General features: G+C 33.2%; 1 protein-coding gene across 4 annotated transcripts in view; it reads left to right on the top strand.

Annotated features, from left to right (window-relative positions):
• The window catches only part of LOC130442199 (E3 ubiquitin-protein ligase HERC2), a 100,768-nt gene that overhangs the window by 44,053 nt on the left and 29,424 nt on the right, over window positions 1–27,291 (top strand). For all 4 annotated transcript variants that reach the window (XR_008909677.1, XM_056776322.1, XM_056776324.1 and 1 more), the window contains exons 24-34: window positions 812–1,444; window positions 4,677–4,866; window positions 6,816–7,570; window positions 7,783–8,014; window positions 9,447–10,781; window positions 12,645–13,024; window positions 17,134–17,323; window positions 19,289–19,841; window positions 21,722–22,106; window positions 22,162–22,647; window positions 24,807–24,935. Coding sequence is in view for 3 of the 4 variants with exons in the window: in XM_056776322.1 (XP_056632300.1) it covers window positions 812–1,444; window positions 4,677–4,866; window positions 6,816–7,570; window positions 7,783–8,014; window positions 9,447–10,781; window positions 12,645–13,024; window positions 17,134–17,323; window positions 19,289–19,841; window positions 21,722–22,106; window positions 22,162–22,647; window positions 24,807–24,935 (5,268 nt within the window). In the remaining variant the exon portion in view is untranslated. The remainder of the gene's footprint in view (window positions 1–811; window positions 1,445–4,676; window positions 4,867–6,815; window positions 7,571–7,782; window positions 8,015–9,446; window positions 10,782–12,644; window positions 13,025–17,133; window positions 17,324–19,288; window positions 19,842–21,721; window positions 22,107–22,161; window positions 22,648–24,806; window positions 24,936–27,291) is intronic.

Here is a 27,291-nt window from a genome sequence, read left to right as displayed (position 1 = left end):
TGTGGCCTTTTTTATTTTGTTCGTGTCAGAGAAGTTTTGTATCCAGAGTTACTTTCAGATAATTGACGACTGTAGAGTACGTAAGAGACACGTCTTCCAAATTTATATTTGGGAGCGTGACACTTATGCGCCTCCTAGTGAAAGAAGGAGGTCGGTTTTCCTTGGATTAATCCTTAGCCTTTCAGACTGACACCACATGTCCACCAGCCGCAGGGTCCTTGTCATGGCCCCCTTTCCTGGCAACAAAATAATGGTACGAAGCCTCCAACAGTTTATAAATCCTCTTTTATTTTCGTTGGCTTATTGCCCTTTAAAAGAAAATATTTAATAGCAGCTCGATACACAATTTTTTTATTTTCAAAAAAATCTTCACGACTCACTTTTACGATTTTCATATTGAAAAGTGTCTAAAATGGCTGATATTTTGGTGATACTCTTTCAACGCGTTTGCAAATATATTTCCGGACTATATTGATTTGTGCTGACATCTTCAGATTGAGCTCGGAAACTTTTCAGACAATCGTAAGTTTATTTAAAAATAAAAATCCTTTTAAACGATAATTTCACTACTTTTCATCCGCTTAATATTTTTACTGGAAAAAAGTTGTTTGTATTAAAAATCAATGGTTAACTTCATATTTTGTACACTTTTTTTAATACTACTCAAATTATAGCTACTGTAAAACTCATCAGCAAAAAGAAAACCGAACTAAAGAAATTCTCACTTACACATTTCCACTTCATTCTGGTAAAGTGTAGGCATTGTAAGTTTAAGTTGTTTACGTATACCTAAAACTTTCTTATTTTCCAGGTAAAAAGGTGCAAAACAAGAAAAGAAGGCCTTCAAATGATACATAATCTTTTAAATGAAGCAACCCTCCTAACTTCCGTCAAATATGCCATTATGAATGGTTACTTATCCTTAAACAAAAACGAGAAATGTCATCACTGTTTAGATAACATAGATTTGGTAACGCCATTTTTAAAAACCGACATTTTGCTCTCTCAATTAGCCGTAACAGAATGGTGCATAGAAACATTAAGAGCTTTGATTTTGAGAGACGTACCATCCAAAAGTAGCAAAGCTAAGAGCACCAGCGCCAAAGTTAATTTGAATCTGGGTACTTACACTTTGTTGCGGGACGTACCGAGAGCTAGAATGTTATTAGCAATACTAGGAATACTATCCTGTAATAGGTATAATGCTTTGGAACTCAGCCCGATTATCAATAGTGGAGTAATAAGTTCAGTATTAGGTCTATTGAAACAAGCTGGATCTGATCAGAAAATAGTGAGGAAGGTATCAGAATTTTACGTACTTTACGCCGATATGATAGAAAGCCACAAACCAAAAACAAGCTGTTTGTCGGGACAAGAATTGGCCAATTTAATGAAATTGGGAACCAAGGTGGTAAGGGGAGCCGATTGGAAATGGGGAGATCAGGTGAATATTGAAATGTTTTCCTATTTATTTATTTATTTCGAGGGGGAAATAATAAACACTGTCTCTTACGTTCTTAATTTATTACTTCACACACTACACTAACGTATAATAATTCACTTATCACTAACACTTTAATAACTTATTCAAATTCTTCGATTACTTTCTATTTCGGTCTGTTCCCTACGACTATTTATTATAAACTAACTAAACTGCGCTACACAAACTACTTATATATCCTAAAAGAATTCTTAAAACTTCTAGAAAATAAAGAAACAAAACAAATAAATAAATATACCTTCCTAGAAATGATTCAAAAGAAACAATGTATTTCCAACGTACATCAAAGGCGCCGTGTTGTTGCCGAATTTTATAATCCCATCATATCCAGGCAGAACGGTCTCTAGGGAGGACACGCGTTCGTCACAATATGTATACAATATGAGATAAATTCAATAGTTCAAATTCATTGTTGCCATTGATATAACGTCATATCTTCAATTTTGAACATCTTTCGTACACTATTTAAATAAAAAATTATTATTGAAAATACTGATCGTTGTCCCAAAATTTTTCAAAAAAAAATTGTAATTGGGCTATGGAATTTATTTCAATCTCAATTTTTAATTCGTTTATATGTGAAACCGCTGTTTGTTTCAAAACTTTAATTTCATTTACCCCATAAGAAAAGGGTTGTCAGGCCAAAGAATTTTTTTCATATGGCTTCCTCAGGGAGTATATAATGTGGCTACTTAAAAGTGTCAACTCCTATTCTTTATTAATTTTGTGAAATAGGCCATAAATTTTAATCGGCTATAGTTTTTACACAGCTTATTTGATTTTTTGATTTTTTGATTTTTTTATTATGTAGTCCACTACTACCAAAAATTCAACGGGTATTAGCTCAACTTAAAAGTTCCAGGACCGGCTTTGGAGGAATCAATTTAGGGATTTGTATTGAATATTGCCTCCTGTAAAATATTTGTGCCAAATCCAATAAGTGATTTTTGTTCAATATTTAGTGAGCGATAAAATCTTACCAAAAATAAACAACCATAATGACATATCTCATAATAAGGTATTAATTTAAATAAATTTTATAAATTTCAGGTATTTCTACTAAAAAGTAAACTGTGCAATACTATACTGTACAATAATTGTAAAAAGAATAAAATAATTTAAACAAGATTCTCGAAATGAAACCCAACAGCATCTATACATTTTTGTTGTCGAAATGTTAGTTGCTTCATTGAATCATGGATATTATGGGGATCGTTTCCACTAGTATTACAAAAAAGTATAATTATTGCGCTGCCTTTGTATTTTCTGGCTTGAATTACATTTTCATTTGAACTTCGGGTATTGATCTTAAGATTCAAGCCTAGTCTCACCGATCTCCAGTCGAAAATCTGCTAAAGATTCTTGTTTATCACTAACAGGTCCAATAAGTAATAAAACGTCCAAACATGCCATATTTTACTTCATATCAAAATTTTATACCTTCTCCTAATACTGTGAATCAAATCTACGCCTCCCCTATGCCCATTATATTATTCGGCGATATGGGGGCGATCAATGTCGATGTACTTCTGGCCTCATCATAACGTCTGTCTTGGGTCTTCGGCAATCCACCAGCAAAATATGACACCAGTGCTACAACATTGTTGTCTTTCCATATAATGTTTAACACATCAATTCCATTAATACTTAACGGAAAATCCGCGTTCTTTTTTCGTTACTTTATTGTTGCGCATAGTTTGTAATCTGGAAGGCAATTGCGTCGTACAGTCCCAAGACTCAATATAATCTCTTTAGCTAAGTATTCCAGTAATGCCAAGGAAGTAAAGTAATTATCAAAATAAATTTGATATTTCTTATGTCTTGGTATGCCCCGTACCATTCTGACTACTATGTTTGAAGATGCTCCTAACTGTTGTACATTGGGGAGTACAAAATTTTGAGCACCTGTTTCAGGTTTTATTTTATGGGCGCAATCCAATAGCTCCATTTGCATGCTTTTTTGGAATTATACCTTTTCAAATTTTTGCTTTAGTGGAATAAATCTGTTCATCCACCCAAAGGTTGCTTTTAATGGAACTCTACTAAAAGAAGTCCTATTCAAAGTTTCTATGACAGGTCTTATTTTGAAAAGCCGGTCACCTTTCATTGCATTACGTGGGAGTATATTAGAATTGTCATTGAAATGGATATACTGTTTTTTCAAACTTCTTATATGGAGTTATTTCTTGAATCATGGGTGTACCAATGACTGATTACGCTTGGCAATTGTATCAATGACAAAAGAAACTATAAAGAAGTAAAAGTGAAATTTGTACATTCAAACTTATGTAACTTTTTAACAGATAATATTTAAAAAATCTACCACATCTCATTTTGAAGCTTAAACTTTAACGTTTAAACTGAGCTACTTTAAATGTTTCTACATCATGTAAGGAACAAGTAATGACCGATAAAGTGAGAAAAATGTCAATTTTGCATTATATTGACGACAGATTCTTAAATATTGATTTTTTGCAAAAAAACTGTAGATCTTAAAACAAATCTTATCTCTCTTTGTTTAAGAGGTATAGCTTTTTAAATTATTAAATTGTTTTTAACAAATTACTTGATCAGATTTGGGCTCGGCACCCTCGAAAAATCGATTCTGCGCATAAGAAAACATAGGAAAACGCTCTAAAACTGAGGAGAATATGAAACGGCTAGGGACCTCCCGTCGCTGCCGTACTAAAAGCGATAGTAAAGATGTAGTTGATTGTAAGATTTGATTGTTCACTAAAAATTGAATAAAAGTGCTACAACATTGTCACAGATGGCGTTTTCATTGGTTATTTATGTAGTTAAAAAATCACTTATTGCATTTAAAAAATATTATGTATGTGCAAATTTTTCAATACGTATACCTAAATTGTTTTTGTTAAAACCGGTCCTGGAATCTCTAAAATTCGCTAATACCAGTCGAATATTTGATAATAGTGTACTGCATCATGATAACATTCAAATGAATAAGCTGTGTAAACACACAAATTTATGATCAATTTCCCAAATCACTCAATTAATAGCCTCATGATGTCCTCCCCGAGGGTCTACATATGAAAGAAGTATGTAAAGTTCCTCATGACTGCCCTGTATAATACACAATATTTAGGGTAAAACATTTGCCTCATTTCCTCACAATATTTTTAATGATTTATATTTATATTATTTTGCAATTCAGGATGGTAACCCGCCTGGAGAAGGTCGAGTAATAGGAGAATTAGGAGACGACGGATGGGTTCGAGTGGAATGGAGTAACGGTACCACAAACAGCTATAGAATGGGCATAGAAGGAAAATACGATCTAACTTTAGCTTCGCCCCCATCACCTGTAACTTCAGAATCAGAATCGGAGGAACCCAGTGACCCAGGTGAAATGTTTGTGGTTACTTCCACTCAATTTTTGGTTTAATTCATATTTTTTGAATATTATTTATAACATTTTTTTTCTTATTTGAATAATTACCTTTATCAATAAAAAGATGGGGACCAATAGTTAATATGCGAATAAGATTTATCAATAAAAATGTAAAAGTTAATCCTACTATACTGCGAAGCCCTGCCTTGTATTTACTTTTACCATGCTTTAGAACGTTGTAGAAAAACTTTTCAGAGTGTCTCGTAATATCCATTTTCATCCAAAAATATATAACATATCTCAATGGTTACCCAATTGATCCATCAATTTTTTCATACTTTCCTTTACTCCTCTTTACAACTTATGACCGTCAGATGACGTACGACTGAGTCCCAGTCACAATATGGATTATTTTACACATAGAAGATTCTTTGTACAAATGCATCGATTTCGTTTTCTTTATCTATTTGATGGATTTTGTTGATTCATCTATTTATTTTTTCATTTAATCTTTTAACAAGTGTTTGTAATATCCAGTGATTCTCAAAGGAGTGTACCTGCATTTCCATAGTTAGAACTGATTTTTTGCCGAGTTGGTAATGTGGTGTAAATGTACTGAATACACTGTTTACACCACCACTACACAACGGTTCCAAAAATTCCAACTTAGTGGTGTAAATGTATCAACTAAAACTAGTAATAAGAATTTTGAAAGTGGTCTACGAGAAAAAGAGTATATACCGTGAAAAATTATTTTTTGGTGAGCGATTTATAAAAAAATAACACTAAGTAATTAAAAACTCTGTAATACCATAAATCGTGTCGGTCTGAGTTTATTTAGATTGGAATGTGAAAATCTTTGAAAATCAGTTACGTACTCCTAGATTTTGCTTGTCTTGTGCAATCTGTTCTTCCCATCTCTTTTTTGGTCTACCTGACAATCTTTTTCTCCCTTTGGTGTCCATTCTGTAATTATCCTTGTACTCTGCCGTTTTTCCATTCTTTCAATGTGTCCGTACCATTGTATTCTTTTTTGCTTTAATTGTATTTACTATATCGTCATTTTCGAATATATTCTTAATTTCATAGTTCATAAGTCTTCTATACGTATTATTTCCAACTTTCACTGGTCCATGAATTTTCCTAATTATTCTTCTCTCATATATCTTTAATTGTTCTTTGTTTATATTTGTTAGTCTCATTGTTTCAGCGGCGTATGTAACTACGCAAGGCTATTCCTCTATAATTTTCACACAATGTTTTGTCTCCTTTCTTGTAAATGGGTAATATAATAGCTTTTCTCCATGCTTCTGGCATTATCTCGATTTCCCAAATCTGACGAAGTCAATTGAAAATTTTTTCTTCAAGCTGTTCACCGCCATATTTTATTTATTCTTTTGTTATTCTCCGGGATTTTTATTGTTTTTCTTCTTAATTATCACTTCTTCAACTTCTCTGTTCGGTAAAGCCGTATAATTGATTTTCAAAGTTTTCTTCATTTGCTATTTCTTCGAGTGAATTTTCGTTCATTTTCGACATTAAATATTTCGAAGAAATATTCTTTCCATCTCCTAATTTTTTCTTCTTTGTCGCCTACAAGGTTACCTTCTTTGTCTTTTATATATGTGGTAGTATTCTTGTTTTGTCTTCGTATTCGCTTAACATATTTTTATTGTATCTCATTGTCACATTCATCATCTGTGCGAACATAATATCTTCATCTTTACTTCTTTTTTTAGGATACATTATTGTTATGAATCTACTTGTGTTGAATAAAAATATTTTGTTACATAGCAATATTCTTGTTATCAGATTTGGACCAATACTGGTTATATATTTATATTTTTTTAACTGAAGTTCGTTGAATATTTGTTTGTTTATAATTTTCTTTTTGTATAAAAAGTAAAATAGATGTAATTAATATTGTACTTATTCAATTTAATAACAACATTTTTATTTTAGGAACTCAACTGGTAAAAGATAATCAACTGATTCGACTATTGAGGGATGCTAGTATAAACTTTTTAAGAAACATAGCGATAAGTACTGGTTTAACAAATAACAATCTCCATCCCAATACTTTACACGGTTTAAGTAGTCTGTTTTGTTCGTCTTTAAGTTCTACTTGCTCGGAATGGGTGGATCTTACATTGGTCCGTAGCATATGCCAAACTGATCAACTGTGTAGAGCGTTTAGCACAAAACCTTGGATAAAAATGCTTCTAGGATTTTTGTCGCCATCTAGTAATACGGGAGTGAACGAATCTATTCTTCTCAAACAAATTCTGACAGTGAGATTGCTACAAATTGTTTTGAAATCCTGGGATATGGATAATCCAGAAATACCTGTACTTTTAGAAAAACTCCTAAATATATTGGGAAGAATTATTCTGACCTGCTCATATGACACTTGTAATAAACCACTGACTATTACTAAATCATCGGTATTGTTGACACAGTCTCATAGTGGTACTTTGGCACAAGAAATTATAAATTTATTGAGGATGTTGCACGGTATACTCGGCTGGAATCAAATCTTGAATGTTATTTTGATACAAAAATTGAATTTAGCAGCATATTTTTTGAGTGACTCTTGCTTGTCGACGTCCATGCTCTCTGAAACACCGGCTAGTGATCAGCAACATTACATGGTGGTTGCTTGTTTGAATGTGATTGGCGCCTGGGATATTAGACCTAGAATTGGAGCATTGGCGGAGGTAAGTTTATATATCAGAATACAAAACATTGTTGTAACATAATATCTATCTCATTCTGATGTAGTGAGTAGCTCTTCAAAAATCAGATAGAAGTTACCAAGTATCCCCTTTTAGAAATTTATATTTAGAGGTTATTGTACATTAGATGTTATTAGGCACAATTTATGTGTAAAAATTTTAATGAAGTTTAAAAAATTTTGTAATTTTTCTAGGTCGAGGGATCTCAAGGAACTGTAGTTAGAATAACTCCGAAAGGAAAACTGTGGGTGCAGCTTCACGAATCCGGAGAAGTTAAGAAAGTTCCCATAAATAGTATTAAATTAGTACAGGGACCAGACTTCAATTTTGATAGGATGCTACTGGGAGAGAATTTCGTCAAGACCTGGGCAAATCTATTGATGTTTAGACATTCTTTTAATAATCACGATAGGAAATCACTTCATGGTGAGCTTAAGTCTGTTAATTAAAATTTTCATTTTGAGTACAGTTGAGCTGAGTTATATATATTAGAAACTAAAGTTTTTTTAAGGAACTTGTTTCAGTTATTTAAGACTATTGGTTCCACCGAAATTGGATTGCAATTTTTAGAATTTACATATAATCTTATTATGTCACTAAAAGGTTTCAGATGCTAGTTCCATGACAGATGTAACCTTCAGAAAAAAATTCTATTTTTTACAAACTAATTGGCAAAAATTGGTGCTGATTTGGACTATATATAAAATTTGGTAACTCAATTTTTTCAAATAGCGGCTCTATTTTTCCTTAATGCCAGTGGATTCTAAGTTAAAAAATAGGGGAATTTATATTCACTATATTAGTTGGTAAAAACATGGAAAATCTACAAAATTTAGAGATATCTGAGTTTTTCATTTTATGGACGATATCACTTTTGCGCGACAAGGTATGTTCAACTTCCACAATCACTGGTGTGATGAGAATCCATATGTCAAAAGGGTATCACATTACAAGCACTAATTTAAAGTTAATGTTTGGGCAGCAACTTTAGGTAACAAAATAATAGGTTATCACATTCTACCTGGAAATTTTAATGGTGACATATACCTGGATTTTTTAGGCAATCACTTATTCGATGTACTAGAAGATTTAACTCTAAACGAGCGAAGATATCTATTTTTTATGCACGATAGAGCTCCGTCGCTTTTTGATAGAAGGTGTCGTAATTGGTTGAGGAATGATTTTCCAAATCGATAGACTGGTAGAGGTGCAGAAGCTCCGATTCATTGGCCTCCTTCGTCATACGATTTTAATCCCTTGGATTACACAGTTTCTTCGTATCTTAAAGAAAAACTTTATGTTACAGAGGTGAATTCACCTCAAGAATTAAAAGACAGAATTCAACGCTACTCTAATGACCTCATAGCTGACTTTCAATCGTTTAGAAAATGGGGGACAGTGAATTCTTTATATTTTATGTTCTTAGCCTTTTTTCGAAATTTTCTTTTTGTTTAATTATCATTACCAGCATCGGTTATTACTTCATAATTTTCAAAACAAAATACTCCGGAAACGGTACACAGCATCGAGTTTTATCGAAAGTACCTTTTTGTTGTACAAGCAATTAAATAACGTTTAAGGCCACTTGAAATTTTGCTTAATAAATCTAATATTGAAAAATAAAAACAAATTCATTGGATGTATCAGCTTCCAAAACATCCTTTATTTGAATACGGATGGCGTTACGAAAATTTTTTACTGAGCAAACCCCAAATATTTTTAGTTTTCTATCTATCCTAGAAACGGGATCACCTTTTTTTGAAACACCCTGTATACAAAATAATTCTGTTTCGTGTAGTTTACTGTTTATTAGTAATATTAATAAGGAATAAATTTTTAAATTGCTTTTCTATTATAGGTCAAGTGAATTTGGCTTATTTGAGAACTCAACAGAACATGTTGTACGCGCTAAATGCCACTAGTATACTACATACAAATCAATACAAGTTACGCAAAGTATTAAAATATCCAATAAATGGTATGGATCAATCTCAAGAACAACAGTCAATTGAAGAGGAATTGAATCAACAACCAATACTGCTGATACAAAAATTGCTTTCTAAATGTATACAACCGAGTCCGCTAAAACCCGGTTTTACAATTGAAGAAATGCAACTAGCTGCCTTAAATTTAAGCCAATTCTTAGCAGCAGAAGGAAGTTTCGAAACTCCCGCTAATAACATTAATAACGAAAAACCAACACCTAAAAACGGCACTAGATGTAACAGTGAACTAGCCACACCAAATAGCGAATGCTCTGTAAACAGTGTAGTAAGCGAGCGTACCAACAAGAGAAGAGAATTAGAAGACGAAACTCCCCCTCATCCCATGGTATCACAAATAGTAGAAATGGGCTTCACGAAAAATGCTGTCGAGGCGGCTATTAAATCATTAGCAATAACCCCCGATAGCTACACCACACCAGAATCAATAGTTAGTTGGCTTCTAGAACATCCCGAAGTAGCCGCTGAAGATAGCGATTCATTATCTTCTGTTTATGACTCTGAAACGGAATCGATATCATATGATAATGCCCTTGGGGCACAATCCATGAATACTTACGGAGATGAGAAACACCAAAGTTACGCTAGAAGATCACAGTTTTTGTCAAACGACGAATATGCTATGTATGTTAGAGATAACGCCGAAGTAGGTATGTTAGTGAGGTGTTGTAAAAGTTACGAAGAAGTCCAACTTGGTGACATTGGAAAAATCGTTAAAATAGACAGAGAAGGTTTACACGACTTGAACTTGCAAGTTAATTGGCAGCATAAGATCAGCACCTATTGGGTTCGATTTATTCATATAGAATTACTGGGTTTTCCACCATCTTTACCAGCACCATCTACAATTAAAGTAGGAGACAAAGTTCGTGTGAAACCCAATGTTACAACTCCTAGATATAAATGGGGTTATGTCACACATGATAGTGTCGGTGTAGTTTCAGCAATTTCTCCAAACGGACACGATCTGACCGTCGATTTTCCCAAACAACAAAATTGGACTGGATTGATCACCGAAATGGAAATAGTACCATCTTGCCACGATGGCGTTAGTTGTAACGGATGCTGTATAATACCGATACGAGGACCAAGATTTAAATGTAAATCCTGCGACAGTTTCGATTTATGCGATAATTGCTTCTACACAAAGAAAAATCACAGGCATCCCTTTTCACGAATCGATGAACCAGGTAAGATGACGGCAAACTAATATCAATAAAAAGTAATAGATTATGCCAGAAAAACGTCCCCGGCTGCTCATATCAGTCTCTTGAAAGTAGTTATAAAGTTGTGAACTTTTCTTCAGAATGTTTTCTAAATTTGATCGTATTTCCTCCACTCTTCTGTAATCCTTTATAACAATTCAATGGCAAAATTTGTAGATGGTACTTGCTGAACTATACTCAGCTTATTCCCATAGTAGTACAATTATAAATAACATGCCCACAGGGAGTACATATTTATTTTTACACAGGCTAAGAAATTAGATTATGTATAGGAATAACATTACAATCTATGAGAGCTAGTTTTTTCCGTAGAATCATCTACAGTTCTTCCTCAACTACTTGTGGTTACTTCAAGATCACGTTTCCATATCTCATTCTCGTTCAAAACCTTGTCTTTATAAGCTTTTGATGACAACCCATTATGTAACTAAATCATCCATTGTTACTTCCACTTCCCAACAGAGCCTGCAATTGTTAGCTTCTGCTAGACCTAGTCTCATTAGATAGTTCTTGAAACGGTAATGATCAAAAATTCAGTGAAAGGGTGTACCATATTTTTACTAAAATCCAGATATTCCTTAGATTTCGTAGTAGTAAAAATCCGAAAGAACTTTTTGCAGTCCCTGGAAAAAATCGACAGAGTAATTCTCTTTCAGATTCTTCCTTCTTCTGAAACTATTTTTTAGGTACTTTTCTCGATACTATAAAAGGGTTCCGGGCTAGTATAAATTTTTTGCAATATTTTTTTGGCTCTTCATTTCATATGTTCCTCATTGGGTCTCCTACTGTATTCCCAGATCAGCTTTGAATCGTTGACATGGAATTTGCATACTTTGATAGTATCCTTACTATTATAATGGATTGCTATGTCTTGCGTATTAATCTAGTGGTAGTGAACATTTGGTAGCAGGTACAAATATTCTAGCCCTCGCTCAGGACTATTTGTTCATCAATATATTTTTGGCATTCGTATTTCTAGGAGTCTTGAACCTAACCTAACCATCTTTGTTCTTTTTGGTTGATTATGGAAATTATATTCATACTGTGGATAAACCCTTATTAGCCCTAATTCTGCCAGACCACTTCAGTTATTCTCAACTAACTCGGAAGAAGTTATCATGATAAGAACCAAACATAAAATCATCCATATCTGTAAAAAACTTTGTCTCAAAATAAAACTATTAAACTCATCTGTATTCCATTTCACTAAACTTACTTTGAAATCAGATTATTTCACTTTAACGAAAATATATACAGCTATGCATTTTTAAAATAATAGAAGGTGTCGCAGCACCCTCCAAAGTATGGAATTGTTCAAATTTTTTGTTCACATTGAACAAGCCTCATGATATGTCTAACGCTGCACGTTGAGTCTAAAGATAATGAAGACATCAAAAAATGAAACAATATGGAATGGGGATAGCAATACTTAGACCTATTAGAAATAAGATGTAGGAACGTTATGCGACAGTCAAGTGGTTGTAAAGCGATCAACTCACAAATAATCAACTCGAAGTTTGTGTTTGAATTTCTAGAGGCACTAAATGAACTAGACAAAGAAAATTTTTCTTGTCAGGGTACCAGCACATATGTTTATTTAGGAGAAAAAAAGTTTAATAATTTAGAGTGCTTTACAAACATTAAATTTCTAATCTGATGGTTAAATAGAACTTTTTACAGGAAAATACCTACCTAGATATTAGCACGAAGCTGTTCTAAATGCGTCAAATTATTTCTTAGAATTTTTTTATTTTGCTACCAACATAATAAACAATATCCAGTTTTTATTCTTTACCGTTTGCTACAAAACATTTTTTTTGTTTATAGGGTCACCAGAAGTCCATGCAGGTAGAGCTGGTCGATACTATAGACATGATACCATTGATCTTGATGGAGAGTTGATAACAGAATGGGGACGAATAGTAAAAAACGTTACAGTTTCATCAAAATATGCTGTTCGTTTTGAAATACCTGGAACCATCTGGCAAAGTAACGGTTCACAAGGAAAACATTGGATTAGATTGGAAGTTTATCCAGATGTTACTGTAAAGAGTTTGAAAGTTGGCGTAGATCCAGGAGATAATAGCTACATGCCTTCTGTTATTGTTGTAAATGGAGGATATGCCATGAATTCTATGACGGTACTGAATGTTGTTAATGTCAAAAATCACGATACGTCGGTGTTGCTATTGTCTAATATGGAAAAGGTTAGTATACATAATAACTAATAATTTTTAACTTTATTCATTAACAAAAATATTTTGGAAAAGATGGCATCTCTTACTTTTTCATCACATTTGTAATGTTTCTTCTCTTTTTCTTTTATCTCTTCAGGTGTCAGATGACGATTTAAGTCTTCTGTGTACTTATTTTTGTCATTGCCTTTGTCAGTTTGTTCTCTTATTATCTCTATTTCCTTTATTTGGTTAATCTTTTTTTCTTGGTCTTCCCTATTTCACTGGAGCCGTGCCTGCCGTGGGGAGATGCCTGTTGATATTGATCTTGAACTTCTGCAGGTTGTAGTAATCGGGAAAAAAGTGCCTTGGTAGCTGATTCCACAGGATTACACTTCTCCAAAGAAAGGAATCCCGATAAATTAACGTTTTTGGCGTCTGCAGGCGAACTGCGTGTCGTTGCTCTTTCTTGTATTGAATCTAGCATCTAAAGGTATGCTTAAGAGCCGAACTCCAAACTTGCCAGCAATACTCCAAAGATGGACGAATCTGGACCTTGTAGAGGAAAAGAAACTATTTCGGAGTGTATAGGCTTTTGGTCTCAAAGAGGGCTCCAAGTTTTTGTGAAGCTAATTGGGCCACGTGACTATGCCAGGACATAGTGCTCCCAAGCTCAACACCCAATAAGCAAATTTCCATTGTGTTTATTTTCGTCCTATATTTATTAGCCTGTTGTCAATTTCCGATTATATTCTCTATATGAGGCTATCAAATAATGAGAATTTCTTTCTCTCCACGGTAACCACTGCAGTTTTTCAAGGCACATTACAAGTTTGAACTTGTTCGTTATTATACAGAAATTCCGTAAGTGTGTTTAGATTGCATATCAGCAAAATGAGTGGCGACAAAAGAGAAGAATTGTGATTTTTAACAAATTTGGGGGAGAAGCCATCAGTAATTGTACAAAAATTGCAATAAATTACAGATAGAGATATTTATCGACTTCTCGTGTGTATAAATGGGCAGTCATTTAGAGGAGGTAGGTAGGTTTTGAAAACAAGCATAGTGTACACAATAGGTAATGTTGAGCTTTTTCAAGTGTTAATCCTTTTTGACCGTCGTTCAACAATCCGCATGTTGGCTACCGAACTCTAAGAAAACCGCCCTCCAAATACTTTACAATTACATAATGATACATAAGCTGTGTGCCAAAAACATCTAAGGAAAATAGTTGCGTCGTACAATTTTTGAGGATTTTCCTGAGCGCATTCCAAACGATAGATGAGGACTATAGTGACCGGCGGTGTCTACCTTTATGACCCAGAAACCTGGCGTCAGTGTAAGCAGTGTGACGAGGAAAGTAGAATAGGTTTCCAAAAATCCACAATTTTGCAATCTCTCAATCTCTCGCTTCTTTGATATCCAAAAGAACAAACAGTGACCGAGATCTTTGCATTCTTATTTTAAATTCCAGTTGTTTTTGGCCAGTAGATACATTACAATGCTCCTACACCAAGTCTGGTTTTGACGGACTTAAGGCTATTTCCCTAAAATGAAAGTGCCAATCAAAAGGAATTAGTATGAGTCGATTAAGTCCATTTACTAGCAGACTACTGCGTTTATAAAATTTTAACACCAGCAGACTTCCGGGTTTGCTAACAGAAGTGAGAGGAGAGATGGAGCAAGTATGTACGACTCCAGGATGGTTAATGTGAAGGGATGACAACATGTATCACTTTTGTAAAAGCAAACCACATTCTTGTTATGTTGTTATCTTGTTATCTAATTGTTTCGTTAATGTTAGTATACTTACGAGATTTTTGTATATCCTTACTAATAGTACCCTATTTTTTGTTGTTTTTATTCTAGTTTATTATTCCAAGCAGGAACTATTCTAATCCAATCAATCATTTCTTAATAGACCAACTATTAATGAAAATAGTAGAAGATGTAAGAACCTACAGAGGAGGAGATGCGGACAGCGACCATTTTTTAGTAATTGCAAAAAAGCACTTAATAGTAAACAAGAAAAGAAAAATCAAAAGAGACTATAGGTGGGAAAGCTCATAGATAATAAAACAACAAAGAAAAAATACGAAGAACCACTGGAGAGTGCCCTAATAGAACAACAGAGCTATAATATTAATGAAGAATTGAAACATTAAGAGAAAACCATAAAGAAGGCGGCAAGTAAAATGATACCACAGAAAAAGAAGCAGGGAAAAAGGGACGAATGGTTTGATGCCAAATGTAAAGAAGGAATTGAGACCTGAACCTGAGACCTGAACAGATAAAGATAAAAAACTGTATGAGGAGCAAAGAACAAAGAAGAACGTGTAGATCAATGAAACACAAAGGAATGAAGACCAGAATTTAATGTATTGAAGAAAGTTTTCAAAACAAAGAAATGAAGAATTTGTCAAAATAAAATACAATAAAGGGCAAGGTGATTGAAATACTATTTATATAAAAAATAACAAAGGGGAAAAATATATTGCCACCAACAAAGGAGGAAATACTAGAAATAATTCGGTGGCTAAAAAAAGGCAAGTCCACGGGAGAGGACGAAATAGAGCAGAATTAATCAAGTATGGTGGAACTGTACTGAAGACGAGAATATATCATTTGATAAGCAGTATATGGAAACAAAAGACAATACTAGAAACGTGGAAAATGGCAATAATGGTACCAATGCAAGAAAGGTAAAAGAAATTAATGCAAAAACTATAGAGGTACAGCGCTACTAGATACAACCTACAAAATTTTGACCAAGGCCATAGATAAATGTTTGAGAGTATATGGAGAAAACTTGTTCTAAGTCTACTAATGTGGACTTAGATCTGGAAGATCAGGCACAGACCACATTTTCACTCTGAGGCAAACGCAAAATACCATATGCCTATTTACTCGGATAGATTTCCAAAAAGTTTACGATATTGTGAACGGGAACCATTTGTACAGCATTATGAACGATCTTAGTATTCCAATAAAGATAACGAAAATGACACTCGAACATACAAAAACGAAGGTAAAGGCAAATCAAAGAATATCAAAATGTTTCCAAACCAACACAGGACTAATACAGGGAGATTTTTTATCCACTCGCTGTTCAATATAGTATTAGAATGGATAGTACGTGAAATCGGTTTGAACAGAACAAGGACACTATAAACAAGAATAACGCAACTACTGGTATACGCAGACGATGTAGTAATCCTTTCAACATCGGAAACCGAGCTTAAGGAAACCCGCAGAGCCTTCATAGAAATGCCAGAGACAGTGAATCTACGAGTCAACGAATATAAATCGAAGTTCATTATAATGATAAAATCTCAATAGAAAAGAGCAATGAGAAGTTTGTCAATACAACTGAACGAAGAAACAAATTCAAAGTTATGTATATCTTGGGGCGGTTGAGGGTGACGAGAGAGAAAATCTGGAAGAGAAAATGACAAGGGGAAGTAAACAGCTGGGAGCGCTGAATGCGATAATAAGATTCCAAAAAATCTCCAGAAAGGCGAAGCTACATCTATACAAAACAATAATAAGACCAACAGTCAGATATATGGGAAAGATACTAGGCGATAAAAAGGAGAAAGATTTGTGGTTGAGGAGAAGAAATATATGGCCGAGAAGAAGAAATAATGATATAGGAAGATAAGCAAAATTAGAATAGAGTGGCTGGATCACATATAGAGAATGCCAGAATTTAGAGCAACAAAAATGATGGACAAGGAGGAACAAGAAAAAAAGGAAGAACAAGGAAAAGATGATACGCAGAAGTGATGGAGGGTCTAAGAGAGAGAAGAATTCAGGACTGGAAAACGAAAGCAAAAAATAGGAAAAAATAGAAGGGAAGCACTTCCATACTATGGGCCAAAAAGGCCTGCGTGAAGTACCTATATATATTATGAATGTTTTGACTTAAAATTTGCCTTCAGATCACATCTTCAGTTTTACAGGTTCCATATTTCTATATCCGATAGTAGAATGTAGGTTTTAATAAAAATTTTGAATTGATGTCACTATTCCACACTGTACCATTGATTACAGCGAAATAATGCCATTTTGTCCATAATTTAAGACTATTATAAATATGGTTACAAATTTGTTTCCAAAATTAATTCTCATCTCAATTGTAGCATTATCCTTTGATAGAAATAAACATAATAAAATGTCGGAATAATGGTATAGACTGTAAAATTCATGGAATTACAATAGTGGGTATAAAAAGGCCATCTTATGGTGAATTGAAAACATCTGTGTCATTTTTGGCCAACGACTGGGATCTAACCCAAGATTCTGGTACAGGAGCTTCAATGGTTACGATTAGTAAGTATTATTCTAATATTATACAATGTGATAAATTAATCACTACATATTGTAAAACAATAGTCGCTAAATACAAGTGATTCACTAGGAAGGCTTAGGTATAGTTTGTTCAAAGATTTTTCGTCTTGTATGATGTATAAAATAAAATAAAAATATAAAAAATATAAAATTGTTAAATACAAAATTTAATGCCAACAATAATTTTGTGTTATTAATATTTATTAAGTATAATTAACCTTATTTTCAGACATCTTTATGATCAAACGATTAACAGCAACGTTTGTATTTAGGAATGAAGTTTTCATTTCATTTACATAATTATTTTTAAATTGTGTAACTTCATTATTGCAAATCCATTATTGAAATATTTAAAGCCAATCTGCGAGATAATTGCTATTGGTTATTGGTATTGGCGTTAATGGGTATCACTTTATGTTTTCTTCCACAAAGAAAAAGGTATTTTGTAAAAAGCAACTGGCAACGAGCTAATTTGAAGAATCTTGTCTAGATTATCATTTATTTATATTTCCGATCTAAATTCTTTCATCTTTCAATATTTACATGTTTTGTCTTGCAAACTATCATCCAAGGTCTTTCACTTTCTTTCTTTCTATAGACCCTGGTGCCTGGTGTTTCCATTTTTTTAAATAATAATTTCTTGATGTTCGATTTTTCCTGATCTTTCCACCTTACATTTTATCGTCCGTTTGATCTTATATTATTAGTATTAGTAGTATCGAGTTATTTGTGTGTGTGAGTGCGCGTGTGTGCGGGTGTGAGCGTGTGTGTGCGTGTGTGCGTGTGCGGGTGTGTGCGTGTGTGTGTAAGACAATAACTTGGAAGCAAGTCTATCAGCCACCGAATTTTTCAATAATACTATTTAAATATTAATGTTATTATCGTTGACAAAATTTACTAATAGATCTAAAGTATGTCTGTTATCTATGTTTAAAATGTGTGCGAGGTTTAGAGGTAGGGAGTAGTTTTGTTTAACAAGTGACTGTAATAACTTGTTTGTTTCATGAATGTGATTGCTGCAATCGAACAAAATGTGATTTAGATCATCACAAGAATTATCCTCGCAGGTACAGGCTGATGATTGTATAATACCCATGACCAGTCTTCATTCTAAGTAAACTTGCTGAGTTAAATTTCGAAGTTGTGTATCTCAAAATATAGTTGGGTAGGTAGGATAGAGGGTAAGGTAGGATAAATTTGAAAATAGGTTTTATTTGAGGATCGTGAAGCGGTATCCCAGTGTTCTGTTAGGATATGTATATTTCATCTTTTATAGAATTGATCGCATGTCTTCCTTTATATACGTACCATAAAACTGCATTAAGTACTGAATCTTTTGCTAATCGATCAGCTTTTTCATTACGATGAATTCCAATATGTCCCTTAACCCAAATGAATGTTATATTCAAATTTAATAATATAGTTCTGATGTCACATAAAATAGGACATTTCATTCTTTGATGAGTTTTTTTATGGCGCACAGTGCTAATCTAGATCATCCTCATCTTTTTTATTTGACTTCAGCCAGGAAAAACCCTATAAGATAGCATAAAGCTCCGCAGTATATATTCTAGATATAGCGGGTAATTTGATTCGTAAAGATTGCTTTCTATTCTAAATGTACCCTGCACATCCAACTCCATCCCTCATCTTAGATCCATCACTATATATTATTGTCTTGTCAGCAAACTCTGCTAGTATGAATTCCAACAAGATTGAGTTAATGCGACTAGATTCTGTATAATTAGAGATTATGTTAAAAAATTTTTGTCCGATTCTTGTCGTCTTCATACCGTTGTTGCTATATCGTTTGCTATTATCATTTTAATCGATTTATTGAAAATTATCTCATTTTTTTTGTTTATTTATTAATACCGTTGGAAAATGAGATAACAATATTTCAATACAAGTCAGCATAATGTACATATTTATTTTATTATTTTTTAGCTCAAGAAGCTAACGGGGAATTTCCTCAGAACACGAATGGTTGCAAGGTTTATGTATGGGGCTTAAATGATAAGGACCAACTTGGCGGAATGAAAGGTTCGAAAGTGAAACTACCAATTCTCTCAGACTATCTCAGTCAACTAAAACCGACACATATCGCCGGTGGTTCGAAGTCTCTCTTTATAGTATCACAGGAAGGAAAATTATATGCCTGCGGTGAAGGTACTAATGGTAGATTGGGTTTGGGACATAATAACAATGTTCCAACACCAAGACCTATACCATTTTTAAGTCAATATGTGATAAAAAAAGTAGCTGTACATTCTGGTGGAAAACATGCGATGGCTCTTACTTTAGACGGTAAGGTATTTTCGTGGGGCGAAGGAGAAGATGGCAAACTGGGACACGGTAATAGACTTAATTTGGATAAACCACGAATGATCGAAGCTTTAAAGAGTAAGAAGATCAGAGATATAGCTTGTGGCAGTTCTCACTCAGCCGCTATCACAAGTAGCGGAGAATTATATACATGGGGCCTAGGAGAATATGGAAGGTAGGTTCATGGTTTCATAATTATTCTAGTAGTTGATAAATGATTTAGTTAAAATGTAGTTTCCATTGCAAATAGATTGTAGATTCTTTAGAGAGTCGTTTTGGCTTTACAGCCACTCTGCCTATATCTAGAAGATATTTTGTACAACCCTCTAAATATTCTTCTGCTCCCAAAAGGAGGCTATTTTTTGGTGTTTTTGTCTATGCTATGCTATGCCTATCATCGAAGGTGATGTTTGACTAGGCAGTGACCTGTCAGAAGACTGACCACCAGTTTAATATCGCATCATTACAAATAACTTGATATATAATTCTTTTCAATTACAATATTTCACAATCAATCATTATTACATCTAGTTTTACAAATGGGTTATCTGCTGAATTTTCTCTGGCTTTTTTGAACCACTAGAATTAACAAAATAATCATCAATGCAAATGCAATGGCAAGTATGCAAGTTAAAAGAAAGAACAAAAAACAATGCAATAAAAATCGACCGAGCATGAACTATGACTAAAGCAAACATGTGTAATTAGATTGCCACAAATAAAATGTAATTATAATATAAATTAACACATTTGTTGAAACGAAACAGTTTCGAGTACACAGAACTCAGCTAAGTTGGAATTTTTGGAACCGGTGATATTCAAAGTAAACTATTTACCTTCAGTCTCTGAAGACGATAACTTGGTTATCGAAACGCATATCAGACAGTGTAATTGTGAGTTTTGGTGTAGTGGTAGTGTAAACAATGTGTTCAGTACACAGAATTGACATTTAGCAAATAAACATAAAGATGTAATGCTGTATCAATAACATATACAGATAAATATTTAATTATAAATAAGACAGGTACAAAGCCGTGATAAAAAAGGAAATAAGTGTAAGATTGTAATAAAGCGATGATAAAAGATTTCAGGTGTTTTGATACTCTTAGTTCAAGGCAGTTGAAGTCGCACTCACATTAAGCACTAAGACAAATCAATATTATATATAAAATTATAAAATCAGTAATTGAGTAAAAGTTGCAAAGATAAATCTATATTCAGGAAAATATTGAACTTTAAAAGTATATTTCCATCCCATATAAATGGGATAAAACAAGAAAAACGATAGACAGGAAAGAAAAATCTCAGAACATGATCTCAATATATGATAAAAGTGAAAAAACTAGAAAATTGTATGGTAGACAAGTAGAATTTTTGTCTCAAAATACATTCTGCAGCAAAAATAATGCATATTTGTTAATTCAATGAAATTTTCTCAAAGAACACCACCTAGGTCTATACCTTTATTAAAGCTTTGAAATTAACGAAATCTTTTGGTAAAATCATAGTGTTACTCCTGAAAAGTGTACTGGAGAAGGAGAAGGCTTCTCACAAGAACAAGTAATACAAAGATTTTATATTACAAAATCGAAGTTTTCTAGAACATTAACAAGGTGGAGAAGACTTCTCACAAGTACAGGTAGCAGAAATATTCTATATTGCACTGTCAACATTTTCTCAAGCATTAAGAAAATTCCTAGAGGTGGAAAATATGGAAAAAAACAAGGTCAGTACAGTGGGTTCGTAACTAATGCAAATTAGGCTGGTTTTTGCGATTTAAAACACCAAGACAAAGATTTGTCCCGTATAATGTCTTTCTCCAAGTCTTTGTAAGGCATAAATAATAATAAATAGGTGATCCACCAGTACGTAGAAGAGCACAAACATAGTTTGCTAGTGATCAGTTGCATAATCCTTAGAAGGTCTGAAAAAACTATCTATGTGTACATGTCAGATTAACAGAAAACTACAAGTACTAAGAACCTTTAAATCAAACTTACTTCATTTGATTCAAAGCAATATTATACTTGTGTAAAACTAATTATTCCTTTGTAGGTTAGGCCATGGAGACAATGTAACCCAACTGAAACCAAAACTAATAAAATCTTTGATAGGACACCGCATTATCCAAGTCGCTTGTGGTAGCAGGGATGCCCAAACATTAGCTTTATCTGACGAAGGTCTTGTATTTTCTTGGGGCGATGGAGATTTTGGTAAATTGGGTAGAGGAGGATCTGAAGGATGCAACGTTCCTCACAATATAGAAAGACTGAATGCATTAGGAGTTATACAAATTGAATGCGGGGCTCAGTTTTCTTTGGCATTAACCAAAACTGGAGAAATATGGACATGGGGGAAAGGAGATTATTTTAGGTTGGGGCACGGGACTGATCAACATGTTCGGAAGCCAACTATCATAGATACGTTGAGAGATAAAAAGGCAAGTATAATCTGTCACGTAAAATTCATTTCACAATAATATTTGATTTTCACAGATTGTCCATGTAGCGGTAGGTGCTCTCCATTGTTTAGCAGTTACTGAAAACGGTCAGGTGTATGCTTGGGGAGATAATGATCACGGTCAACAAGGCAATGGTACTACTGTCGTCAATAGAAAACCGGCACTCGTTCATGGTTTAGAAGACGTCCATATTAACCGAGTTGCTTGTGGTAGCTCACATTCAATTGCATGGACATTACAAGATACACAAGCTACATCAAAAGTTGAACCAGTGATATTTCCTGTCGCTAAAGATCCTTTAGGATCTTCTATTCTGGGATTATATGATGGCGAGAAATCTCAAATGAGAATAAAAGATAAAAATGCCCCAACGTTAAGCAGCATTGTAATGTCTTTGGAAAGTAATACTGCGAAACAGCAGGCGTTGCAACACATTTTAAATGCCATGTATATACAACAACTAAGACAGGCGATAGTGAAGGCTCTGTGTAGTCATACCTACATTAAGAATAATGTTAAGGTAAGATACACTTTAAATGCAAACAAAACAATTAAAATTTTTTTATATAGAAGTGATTTCTAACAATTTCGATTGTTTCTTACCTGATATATAGAAGTTAAGTACATTTCGCTCCTTATCCAAGTATATTTGCATCAATTGCATGCTGTTTGTATGGCATTGATAGCTATACAAGAGCATGCTTTGGTTGATCATATCTCAAACATGCTCTCTATAACCAATGGATTTTTTTGAACCAAACAAGGGAGTAGACTGATATAGGTTTCCTCTACGTACTGTAATGAAACAGTTGTCGTATTAAGACATTGCCTTGCTGGAAGAGTACATTATTTAATATCAGTAAGTAACGTGGATAAACTGATTTCAAGACACTATCCATGCAATCTCTAGAAGTTAAATTTTGGTAAATGTAGAATTGTGGTTCAAAACATATTATGATCCTCGTATTTTCTTACGGTGACGTGACGATGGATTCATCATAAACAAAATCTAGATTTATGTCGAAAATGACCATATTCCACTCATATTTCCAACGGAAAGACCAAGCTTGTGTAATGTTCAGAAAAAAAGTTCACATTTGTCGTATGGCTAGTATCCTTGCCCAATGTTTCTTATATTTTGTTGCCCATTGTATGGATCCTCTTTCTTTCGAAATTGGCTGCCCACAACTAGGACAAAGCTAGCGACGATCTTGTTCAGTCGTTGAGCGACTTCCCTTTAAGAAAAACTTGTTCTCGTGCTGACCAATAATTCGGCCTTTCTCAAAATCGGTTTATTGATGATACTTAGATAGTCTTTGAGCATTTGGCATCAAGTTGTGACTTCAAGGCCCCTGACTGAAGACTCTTCCCCAGGAAATGGTATTCGGCCCCAGTTAAAAAACTGGTACTTAGGTGGGGTGATCAATTAACTTTAATATCAGCTTTTCAACAAAACGAAATTAAATTAAAAAAGGTGAAAAGCTGGAAACACTTCCGAAATAATCGAATTAATTAAAACAAATAAAACTTTCCTCGAAAACTATTATCCCAATTAATATACAATAAAAAAGGTCTCAGCCCTAATATATTAATGAAAAAGGAAATAAAGTTCGCATACCCCCGTATTCAAGAGAGCACAACGAATACAAATTAATTAAAAATTAAAACATGTCTTATATATGACAGAGATGAGAACTGGAACGTATCTGAGGAAAACCGGGATGGCTCCATCCCTCAAATGTTGCCCAAGTAGTGGACATGACGATGTAGTGGTATAGCTGTTGGTTGCTTAGTTTTCTGCTTCTTATGTACTATCCTGGCATAAATATAACCGCTCAGAAAATTGTTCAATCTATTCGTTTTGTTTTCCAAACAAATACACATTTCGAATTTACAAAATTTGTTTGAAATAATTTTTTGGTTAGGTTAGGTAAGGATATTATAAAAGATCACCAACAATAATTAAAAAGAAATTTGGTAAGCATTATATATAAAAATCAATGTTAAAAAGATATTATAAAAACTGATTCTGATGTCTATGACGTCGATTGAGGTCGAGTCACATCAATTCCTATATATTCAAGTGAACTGGCGTCAACTTTTGTCAGGTATTGTCGACTAACTTGAGGTTAATTGATACTTCATGTTGATTGATGGCTTCTCATGTTTATCGACTTCAATTGAGGTCAAATCACATCAATTCTTTTATATATAGGTGATGTGGCGAATATAAGAAACATTTTCACCTAATATATACTAAAAATTCTGCCTCTGGTAAGCGTTATATATCTAAAAGACGTTTTGATATCGACACTAAAACCTTATTAAACTTTTCGAATGGTGAGATCTCAAACAAATTAATTTATTTAAAAACTTGAAAGTGGTTAATATAGTGGCGACTGAAAAAATATTTAACGAAAAACACTGACTGTATATTAGAAAGTGACTATCGAACACTAACATCAGTCAAATGAAACTAAAAGGATTTAACACAAATGAGAAACAAAGGAACAGTATGCAGCTTACACTTTTGAAACCTAAATTAGTAACTTACGTGATATGTTTTTTAAAGTAATTCAGTATATGTATGTACTCGTATTTATACAGTTCCATTTGTACTGAAAAATGTCATGTGGATTTATAAAATTTGATAAATATAAACATCATAATTTATTGTAGGAGACATGCTCATCTGATACGCCCTTGGATCGATCGGTGATCAACGCATCATCATTGAACAAAGATGGTGAAATTGCTTTTGGCGGAGGAGAAGCTCCTGTTTCCATTACCGAAATTACTTCGGTAAATGTAAGTACGATCAACGCATATGTGTTTGAAAATTGATGATAAAAGTATGAGAAGGAATTTGAAATAAAACTAAAAAAAACTATTTTAATAGCACTTATTTTCTCCTCTAATATCAATTACAGCTTAACAGCATCTGTTAAGTCTATTTTATACAATTTTTGTATGATGTATATCGATGTACACCCTCATATGCAATTTTTTTTGTATTTATGTATCATTTAATATGTGTGTAAGTAAAGAAGTTGAAAAATCAGTCAAGTCTAAGCTTAAGCTGTGGGGTGGATTGAATAAAACTTTCATCAATTATAACCTAATAGCTCAGTCATTATAGGGGGTAATTTGAAACTTGTTGAAAATAGTAGTAGGTTTTTTCAATAATAGTGCTGACCAGATATAAACTACTGTTCCTGTATACATTTCAAACAGTTTTTTTTAAACAATAGTTGTGTTATTTAAACTGTTTGGCTTGAAGCGTATTATGAAGTTGAAGCATTAATAGGATGTTGATGCAAAAAATTCGAAATTAATTATTCAATAGATTTTGTGACAAAAAGGTACTCTTTATTTAACTTCATAAAATTTATGGTTTAGGAGATATGTAGATTTTTACATGGTTGTACATTTCCAACGAAACAGTTCACCATAAAAAGACATTCTGAAAAAAATTATCATAAATTGTAATTATTTATTGAAAATACTAACAGGAGGTGTTAAAACACAATCAAACATTTCTAATTGAACTGCATACTGTCGAACATCGTGTTACTTTCATAATAAAAAAAATTGGAACGTATAAAAGTTTTTTTATGTCACAGCATTATTTTTACGTCATCTACTCACTCCCTGAATTTTTTACAAGTCCCGGAACACCCTGTATATCGATACCTCAGAGCACAAATGTGCTCTCATGGTTCATTAAGTAAATAAATTGAAAAAAGGGTTCAGAATGATATCATTTAACATCACCTTGGAATTATGAATAAATTTGAATGAGAAAATGTTACAGTAAATATATTTAGGACATTTGAACCACTTTATCATTGGTTACAAACATTTTTATAAATATGGCAAGACAATTTAACATTTCTTTGTAATAGAAAGATGAATTTGTGAGATATTTAAACTACCCTACATAAAAAATGACCCTTTTCGAATTATTTGTGATATAAATGCCCGATTTAATATGAAAACTTGTTACTGTACATGTAGATGTAGAAGGGTTACTGTCTTCCATGTATTCAATTAAGTCATCATAACTTTTTGGAGTAGAGTTTTGGTTTTCTAAAGTCAAAATTGATTTCTACCTATAAATACGAGTATACCTTCCATTGTTAATACAGTTTTCTTTTCTTCAATATACAGAGTCAATTTTATGTATGGAACGTTTCAATTATCTCGGAAACGGCTTTTACGATTTTTATAAATTTTTGTGTCTTGTGATACGGCCGGTATTATAGTAGTGTTTACATTGTTGTCAGATCTTTCCTTTTCCCAGAAAAATAATATCTTTATTATTTCAAATGGATCACCCTATATATTTTGTATTTCTAGATATCCTTAAGAAATACTGATTATTTTTCATGTAATATTCTCCACCAAAGTTACGATAAATATTGTACATGTACGATTAAATAAACTCGTTTAATTTGAATATTGTGAAAAGTTCAAGAAATCTAGTGCAGTAAAATAATTATCCAAATCATGGCGCAAAAACCTACTGAAAAATGAAAACAAATCTTTAAATGTTTGTGTCCTGTTAGAAGTAGATCCACATTTGTGAAGTAGAAAAATTGTGAATTTTAGAAAACAAACACTAAAGGCGATTACAATAGATGCTCATACAACTTTGCAAAAAATTTTGCAACATCTCTGACTGCTCAATTCTTCTTATCTCTGTGGGAATCCTATCTTTTAGTTCCTGAATATTGGCAGGTTTTGTTTTACAAACGATGTTTTTAAAGTGACGCCACATGAAATAATCTAAAGGATTCATGTCGAGCAATCGCGGGGGCCATTTGATAAAACCAGGCCTTTCAATCCATCTTCTGGGAAACACATTATTTAGGTATTGCCTCAGCACAAGCGAATAATGATCACAATCTTGTAGCCAAATATTGTCGTTTGGGATATTGTTATTGACTTAAAATTTCTAATATTGAAGTTTTTTTAAATGTAATATTGAAGATACTTACTTAGATTTGAAAATATCAGAGACAATTTAGATATAATACTATTTTCCAATAAATCTAAATACGGCGGACCATTTAAGTTACTTCAATGAAAAAAAGACCAATTATTTTGTGGCCTATTATTCCAGCCCATACATTCATTTTTTCGGGATATCTGGTGTGGGATC

Source organism: Diorhabda sublineata, chromosome 3, assembly GCF_026230105.1.
Source record: "Diorhabda sublineata isolate icDioSubl1.1 chromosome 3, icDioSubl1.1, whole genome shotgun sequence".
NCBI lineage: Eukaryota > Metazoa > Arthropoda > Insecta > Coleoptera > Chrysomelidae > Diorhabda > Diorhabda sublineata.
Note: the sequence above shows the minus strand (reverse complement) of the source record. Positions and strands in the feature narration are given on the sequence as shown.